This window comes from Trematomus bernacchii, unplaced genomic scaffold (assembly GCF_902827165.1).
Source record: "Trematomus bernacchii unplaced genomic scaffold, fTreBer1.1, whole genome shotgun sequence".
Lineage (NCBI taxonomy): Eukaryota > Metazoa > Chordata > Actinopteri > Perciformes > Nototheniidae > Trematomus > Trematomus bernacchii.
In genome coordinates, this window is record NW_022987942.1 from 4,164,776 (window position 1) to 4,173,929 (window position 9,154).

At 43.8% G+C, this 9,154-nt stretch overlaps 1 protein-coding gene across 1 annotated transcript; it reads left to right on the forward strand.

Moving 5' to 3' along the window:
• Positions 1-6,778: 6,778 nt before the first annotated feature.
• On the forward strand, positions 6,779-8,199 carry LOC117470722 (zinc finger BED domain-containing protein 1-like). The gene is made up of 2 exons (XM_034115563.1): positions 6,779-8,079; positions 8,163-8,199. Exons 1-2 carry the CDS (start codon positions 6,779-6,781, stop codon positions 8,197-8,199), a joined length of 1,338 nt encoding a protein of 445 aa, XP_033971454.1.
• The last annotated feature ends 955 nt before the right edge of the window (positions 8,200-9,154 follow it).

A 9,154-nucleotide genomic window follows, 5' to 3' on the forward strand; every position in this document is an offset into this window, starting at 1 on the left:
AATTGATGCTCGTGATGGGAGAGTAAAAGAACCGTGGGGAGAAGTAGGGCAGGTGGGTGGGGAATACAGCTGATGGAAATGGAAGTTAAAGTGGTTACTGCAGGGCTGATGAGGTAAAGTGGAAACAGGAGAGCAGCTGAATGAGAGTCAGGTGACTGTCAGGCATCTGGCGGACAGGTAGAGAATGTGACATGAGTGAGGCTGATATAAAGCCAAACACACTTAAGGAGAGGCTAATAGCCAGCCTTTGTGACTGTGCCGACCTGAGGCTAACCATTATCCCACCAGCTACAGAAACAGTTCCACACTAGCCCTACAGAGGCACGAATGCTGTATGTCATTTCAGATACTTTTTATAGTAAACTTCCATCTAATAGACTACACTTTGAATACTACGTACACTACTCACTTTCGTGAGTTTTTGACAGGGTTTTGTTGTCTCACTGACGGAATTAAAGAATGCTGCATTTGGCTAGCTCACGTTATCATTCACTGACTGCAAAATTAGACCAATAACTTTTCAGAAAACTCAGTACCAGAAAAGCGGCTGGCCCTGACAATATCTCCCCCTCCACTCTGAAGCACTGTGCTGATCAGCTGTCTCCGGTGTTTACTGACATCTTCAACACCTCACTGGAGACATGCCACGTTCCAGCATGCTTCAAATCCTCCACCATCATCCCGGTTCCCAAGAAAACAAGGATCTCAGGATTAAATGAGTACAGACCCGTCGCCCTGACCTCTGTGGTTATGAAGTCCTTTGAGCGCCTTGTCCTGTCCCACATCAAATCCATCACAGACCCCCTCCTGGACCCCCTGCAGTTCGCCTACAGAGCCAACAGGTCTGTGGACGACGCTGTCAACATGGCCCTTCACTTCCTCCTCCAGCACCTGGACACACCAGGAAACTACGCCAGGATCCTGTTTGTGGACTTCAGCTCTGCCTTCAACACCATCATCCCGGCTCTGCTGCAGGACAAGCTCTCCCAGCTGCACGTGCCCGACTCCACCTGCAGGTGGATCACAGACTTCCTGTCTGACAGGAAGCAGCACGTGAGGCTGGGGAAACACATCTCCGACTCCCGGACCATCAGCCCCGGTTCCCCTCAAGGCTGCGTTCTTTCCCCTCTGCTCTTCTCCCTGTACACCAACAGCTGCACCTCCAGTCACCAGTCTGTCAAGCTCCTGAAGTTCAGACGACACCACCCTCATCGGACTCATCTCTGGTGGGGACGAGTCTGCCTACAGGTGGGAGATGGACCATCTGGTGACCTGGTGTAGGGACAACCACCTGGAGCTCAACGCTCTCAAGACAGTGGAGATGGTTGTGGACTTTAGGAAGAACGCAGCCCAGCCCGCCCCCATCCCTCTGTGTGACTCCCCAGTAACTGCTGTGGAGTCTTTCCGCTTCCTGGGCACCATCATCGCCCAGGACCTCAAGTGGGAGCAGAACATCGGCTCCCTCATCAAAAAAGCCCAGCAGAGGATGTTCTTCCTGAGGCAGCTGAAGAAATTCAACCTGCCAAAGACGAGGATGGTGAACTTCTACACCTCCATCATGGAGTCCATCCTCCATCACCATCTGGTACGCTGCAGCCACAGCCAAGGATAAGGGCAGGCTGCAGCGTGTCATCCGCTCTGCAGAGAAGGTGATCGGCTGCAATCTGCCATCCCTCCACGACCTGCATGCCTCCAGGACCCTGAACCCAGGGAAGATAGTGGCCGACCCCTCCCACCATGGACACAAACTGTTCACCCCCCTCCCCTCTGGCAGGAGGCTGCGCTCCATCAGGACCAAAACCTCTCTCCACCTGAACAGTTTCTATTATTTTTAATATTTTTCTAGTTCACTACCTGTGTTTTTAATTCTTGTTTTTATGCACCACGACACCAAGTCAAATTCCTCGTACGTGTAAACCCACCTGGTAATAAACCTGTTTCTGATTCTGATTGCTTTTATCTGGTAGTTAGTGAGAAAAGTACAAGTAGGATTTTTTTCTTCATTCATTTATAATCTGAACTAGTGTTGCACGGTGTACCGATACTTGAAAGGTACCGCGATACCCTGCCGTTAAAAACGTTACGATTCCTCCGTTTCATTAGTATCTGTACTTTAAGAATGACGGGGAAAAGTACTCCGGTGAGAAAGCGCTGTTTTAATAAGAGCCGTGTGTGTTCAGCGCTCTGCTTCCACTCCCTGCACTGCAGCCGTGCCTGCAGTGCCTCCCCTCTCATGCACGCGCTAGCTGCCAGAGCATGTGAGAAAACGAGAAGCATGGCTGCAAGTGGGAGTGCAACTGCCGCTGCGCTCGACTTGTTGACAAAAAAGACGCCAGAAGCGAAATTTGGAAGTATTTGAGCTATATCTCTGACAGTGAGGGCAAGCCTACGGACACCACGAGGCCTGTCTGTAAGACATGTTTTAGATCCCTGCAAACCAAGGGAGCCAACACATCAAACTTGGCTAAGCACCTCGCCGACCGGCATCCAGAGCTGTTTAAAGACAGACAGGTTAGCGAATGTGATAGATAACATAATTACATCATGCTCAAGCCCTTGCCCTCAAATCTAAGTCAAACAAGTGTCATTTATTTTGTGACAAACGAACGTTTTCGTAGTTTGACGAGGCAATTAATGGCAATGATAACTGTCTAATATGGCTATCTTTTTAGCTAACTTACCAATGTGGCTAACATCTGCAATGTACATTTTGTCAATAATTATTTATATTACTGTACTATTACATGTTAATAAAATATAAAGTTAACTATCAAAGAAATCACATAAACTCAAGTATAAAGAAGAGACCATGTTATAAGAAAACACTTAACAGATAAACTACAATTTTACTGATCATGAAAATAATAAAAGAAAAGTATCGAAAAAGAATCGGAATCGCAATTCTTGACTTGACTATTTGTAACCATTTGGTATCGGTATCGAAACCAAAATATTGGTATCGTGACAACACTAATCATTTATGAACTGTGGAGTCACAAACATATTCATTTAAAAGCACATTATGAAGAGTTAATAAGGACAGTAGTAAATAGAATTTCAGAACATGGTTGTATAAAGGGAGTTCTGATATCTGTTGGGGAGAGGAAGAAAGTAATTTTGAATCTCACCTCTTGCTCTATGGCACCTTTGGACAGGATATTACTTTCTGCTGCTCAGAGGTATACATTTCCTTTCTTGGGCTCATCTAGAGATTGGAGACCCAGCAGCTTCTTTTCTCACAGAGACAGTATTACATATTCCTTTATACCATTGAACCAGAAGTCTTTCTCGCTCTTTTTTACACACGTATGGCAGTTTAATTTTCTTTATTGCAAGGAAGGCATTTGTACAAATGTGGCTGCAAATGAGATCTGAAAACATGCTGAGATATAAATAGAACAATGCCTTGTTGGGGCACCCACTTTGTTGGTAACGGAGTCAAGAGGTCCTTCACTATCAGCCAGTACAGGCTCTCATCCATGTCCGTATCAGAGGGTCTTCAAAGTTGAGCACGGCTCAGGAATACATCTGAAAAATCCAGCATCATGCAGGAGCAGGGGTGATATTTTAAACCTGAAAGTGGTTACCTACTTTTCAAACTATAATTTGCATCACTGTCAGATATTAGTATTTATTTAGTGTAATTACTTGATGGTTGGGATAATGGAGTACAGCTGTCTCACATTAGTGTAACTATGGTATTGTGGTACCTAAATGCAGAAGCTTTGAGGCTATGGTAGTGTTCCCTTCCTCCAAAATCAAACTAAATGTCAGAGAAAGGGTTATGTGGAGTTCATAATAAAGGCATACCAGAGCAATTAAATAATGTAACCAAGTGAACCTGTTACCCAAGTCATCAAACATGTGCTGTTCATTTCAGATGTGTTTAAAGCATGGAGTTTAAGAGTTGTTCCCTTTCTCAGAAACATTGAGGCAAAACCTGCCTCATCATGTCTGCAATATTTATTTAAATGTCAACAAATTGGCACCATTACAATTATGGGAAATTAGCTAAGCCGTTCCTTTCCTCATGGATAAACTATATCCTGAATATATAAGAAAACCTAAACATGTCAGGAGTCATCATCATCATCATCACATTGCATTGTAGAAACTGAAAGAAAAGTATTTCTAGCCTTTTTTCCCCTCTTAAAGGTAGGGTAGGTAAGTTTGAGAAACCGGCTCGAGATCGCTAGAATTTGAAAATACACAACCAGAGAAAATCTGCCACTTCCTTATAGAGCCCCTCCTCCAACACACACGAACGCGCACATGACCAATGAGGGCACGAGATAAGTTTGTGCACAGATGGAAGGCTGACAGGCAGGTAGGCCATCCAGTTATTTTAGCCGGGCCGGCTAAAATGATTGGTCGTGCTTTTTACAGTATTACGGCTTCCACAGATGACGTTTTTTTATGGATTTATCGTCAAAGCACTTAAGATATTCATTGCTATCGGGATGTTAAGAGCATTCCATGGAATATAACAAAAAGTGTATCTCGAGCCGGTTTCTCAAACTTACCTACCCTACCTTTAAATGTATACTTCTGGGGCCTCATTTATAACGCCTTGCGTAGGATTGACGTGGGAAGGTTGCTTACGTAGTACAAAGCAAAAAAATAGGTACAGACATTTTCCGACATTTTCCGATTCACAAAACATTGCGTACCGGCGAGGGAAGTGCGTACGGCACTTCCTACGCCTGTTTCCCTTTATAAATCACAATCGACTCGTAACGCCCATATTTGCCTATAAATAGTCAAAGAAACGCCCATTCATTCATTCATTGTGACTGACTGCATGAAGAAGATCGCAGGAAATTACGACAGAACAGCTAAAAAATCTCACACCGTGTCAGATTTTGGTTATTGTGGGGAGGTCGAGATAAATCATATTGTTTGGTGGATGCAGTTTGAACCAGAGTAGCAGCATGGAGGTCGGATCGTAACCAAAATAAATAAATAAGTGGTCTGAAAAAAGTTAATGACAAAAAAATACACATAACCTTCCTCAGGCAGTGTGTTTGTACCGGGGACATGAGACACCCCCTTGATGAGAAACTGTAAGAAATGATCGGGGAATCCCTCCGGAGTGGAGTCATGACGACTGGATCTGAATTATTTTGTTGTATTTGGTGGTTTGTGTTCCAGCTGTCGATCAGCAACTATATATCCATAATCCACCAGTTAAAGGAAATACAACTAATGTGTTGTGTTATATTAGCTGTACAATTTACCACATAGGTGTTCTTAGTTTCCATACCTCCTGTGTTTTACGAGCGACTTATCAAGTCTTGGCAAACGGCATAAAACACGATTAAACGTGATAGTATATAAAACCATGCTCGTATCTACAACCTATAGAAATGCAAAACGGCGTCAGTTTAGACGTAATTCTGTCCTCCTGCTTACCGCATCATTTATGAGAAAACATTTCATAACATTAACACAACATATTCGAGGTGGTTTTAAATAACATATCCGTATTTATTTATTTCTCCAAGTTATGTGTTTGTGTGCACTGAGGAGTCTCAAACAGGCGTTTGTTTAATCATTTTAAGATTGGCTTTAATCAATGTTTGAAAATGAATTCTTCATATTTGATAAATGAGGTAACATTTTATTTATGGTATTATTTCCACATATTTCTCTTCATTCTTCCTTCTGCCAACGGTGTCGCAGTTTCTCGTCTCTCCCGTTGTTGTGCTTAGTGCGTTCGCATTGGTTAGAGTTTGCATGGAGGACCGCACATTTTCCCGTCAAGTTAGTATTTTATAAATCGCAAACATTGCGGAGAAACTGGCGTACGCCATTTTTTGAGCGTATATCCCTTTATAAATGAGGCCCCTGGTCTCTAGATACGTTGCCTTCCAAAAAGCCTGCATGCTTTCATTGAGCCTACGGTCATGCTTATATGCTTAAAATCTCTTATCCTGATCATAACCTGCTACAAAGTAGGTCAAGTAAGTGATGAATCAAATATAGGCTTTCCCCATCCTTAGCCTAACCTGCGCATATGCCCACACAAGGACATATAGGACATATAAAACACATAGTAGAGAAATTAACTTAAAGGGGACCTATCATGCAAAATGCACTTTTGTACGTCTTTTATACATGAATATGTGTCCCCGGTGTTCCAGGGAACTCACCAAGTGTCAGAAAACACAACCCTCTCTATTTTCCTCCATACCCAAATCTCTAAAAAAGGGGCTGCAACGGATCTGATAAAAACTGATCCAGATTTGAACACTGTCCTGACGTCAGGACAGTGGCGCTACGGCTATTGGGCCAACTCCACCAATCAGGAGGAGACAGCCACGGCCATTGCCGTTCGAAAGCGCTGGAGACGCTGTAGTACATATGCCAGGCCTGTAGATGGTGCTGTTCTCACAGAATCTGCCCTTGCAAAAACAGAGCTAAAAAATGTCAAATTGAGCAAAATGAGGCATGGCTAAAATGCATGATCTGTTTGGTATTTTGAAAAAGAAAAAGTATAAATATGCCTTATAGGTATGGTCCTACACTATATTATTCAATATAGCATGATAGGTCCACTTTAAATCTGTATTCACTAGGGGTGTTGAAAATAATCGTTTCTACGATGCATTGCGATGCGGACGTGGACGATTTGGTTTCGATGCAGTGACGGAAGATAACCGATTATTCACGTGATAGATTTTCCGGCAGCAGCTGGACAATAAAGTTTTTTCTTCTTTTTTTAAACGTCACGGTAGCAACGTAGCATTGCATTGTGGGTTACCGAGCTAGTGCAATAATGGAGGGAGGCGAAAGCAGTGTGCAAATAATAAAAAACGCTCCTAGTGTTCTGAAAGCAGACATCTGGACCCATTATGGGTTTTATGAACTAAAAGGGAAAAGTGAACTGGACAAGTCGCACGCTGTGTTTAAAGTGTGTCACACAAAAATAAAATACCTTGGTGGAAATACCACTAACTTGAGGAACCACCTTAGCCGTTTTCACTGTGAGAAGCTAACGCCTGCCACCAAGAAAACAGCGGAGCCAGCCCAGCGAAGAATTGATGAGGCGCTGTCAACTTTTCCGCCCAACTCTGAGAAAGCGAAGAAAATCACCCAGTCGGTGGCAGCTTTCATAGCGAAGGACCTACGTCCTTATTCGGTCGTGGAAAACACCGGTTTTCGCCACCTGTTAAAGACGCTGGAGCCACGGTATAAGCTCCCATCATGTAGCCACTTTACAGAAAATGTCATACCTGCACTCTACAACGGAACCAAAGCCCAGGTAATGGCGTCAATGATCCAAGCTAAAAGAGTTGCCATAACATGTGATGCCTGGACTTCTGTCGCGACGGAGTCGTATTTAACAGTAACGGCACATTACATCAGCGAGGACTGGCAGTTTTTGTCGCATGTGCTGCAAACGAGAGCTGTTTACGAGTCTCACACAGGTGCGCATGTTGCGGAGCTACTGTCTCGTGTAGTGGAAGAATGGCAGCTATCAGACAAAGATGTAGTGCTGGTGACAGACAACGCTTCTAATATGATCGTTGCAGCTGAATTCGGAAAATTCCCTCATGTTAAATGCTTCGCCCATACACTGAATCTTGCGTCCCAGCGGGCGCTTAAAGTGGCCACCCTCTCCAGGCTTCTGGGTAGAGTCCGACGGATTTCCACATTCTTCCACCGCAGCACTACAGCGAACCACTATCTGAAAGAGAAACAGAAATGTCTGGGCCTGAAAAATCATAAACTGATAACTGATGTTGCCACAAGGTGGAACAGTGCATACGACATGGTCGAGAGGTTCTTGGAACAACAACCTGCAATATGTGCCACCTTGCTGTCTCCAGAGGTGAGAAAAGGACAGTCAGACCTCTGCACTCTTAACGAAACAGATGTGTCAAATGCAGAGGACGCTGTGAGTGCATTAAAGCCAATGAAGGATGCAACCACTCTGATGTCAGAAGAGAGCAATCCAACAGTGTCTCTCATTGCTCCAATAATTGCACAACTCTTCCAGGACATGACAGGCACCATTGGAGACTCACCGATGATCCACGCGATCAAGAATGCCATCAAAACAGATCTCCTGAAGAGGTACAACGGTGAGGCAGAAAAGAAGATCCTTCATACAGCCTCTGCCCTGGATCCCCGTTTTAAGGGACTGCCTTTTCTAACAGTGGAGGAGAGATTGGAGATCTACAGAGGAGTGACTGAGGAGGCTGCATCCTTGGAGGTAATTTCACCATGTTTCATGTAAACTTATAAAATAAAAACAAACTTTACAATATTAATAATAGTAGCTACAATGAGTGAAAACTTTTTATAAGACTGAAGAATAGAATAGATGTGAGCTGTTGCATTGACTGAGAAAGTGCTAACTGCTATTTTAATGGTATTTTCTATTCTTTTGTTCAAACATAGAATGAGAGGACACTCAGGAGGACAGAAGTGACTGAAACACTGGAAGAAGAAACACCGGACGGCCCCTCTGCTCCCAAAAGAAAGGCCTCATCATCACTGCTCGTGAGTTTGCTGGGACGGTCTTTCACTGATACTGAAGGTACAGCAGAACCCAAGACCCCCTATGCCAGTGCTGAGGAGGAAATAGAGAGATACTGTAAAGCATCATCTCTCCCTCTGACTGAGGACCCTTTGAACTGGTGGCGTGTCCATGAGATCACATTTCCCCTCCTCTCCCGGGTGTCAAAGCGATACTTGTGTATCCCAGGCACAAGTGTGTCTGCAGAGCGAGTTTTCTCCACTGCAGGAGATGTGGTCACTGCAAAAAGAAGCACTCTCAAACCAGAACATGTGGATCAACTAGTGTTCTTGCAGAAGAACCTACACATTCCCAAATGCTGAGCAGTGTGTCATGTTTTTGTTGTTTGGCACATTCAGGAAGTGCCCTGTGCCCAGTGCTGCTATTTGAAAACATTGTTGTAGATTACAGCACAGCAGAATGTTTTGTTTTTGAGGATTTACCTTTTTTTACACTATAGGTAGGCCAGGCCTATACTATTTATTTCATTTCAATTTAATAAACATTTTGATATGATACACATGGTAGTTCAATGCTACCTGTTGTCACACTCATAATGATGTTTGGCACTTTTAGGATGTGCCATGTTATAGAGCAGAAGACAAAGAAGTGGTTTAATCGATTTGTAAT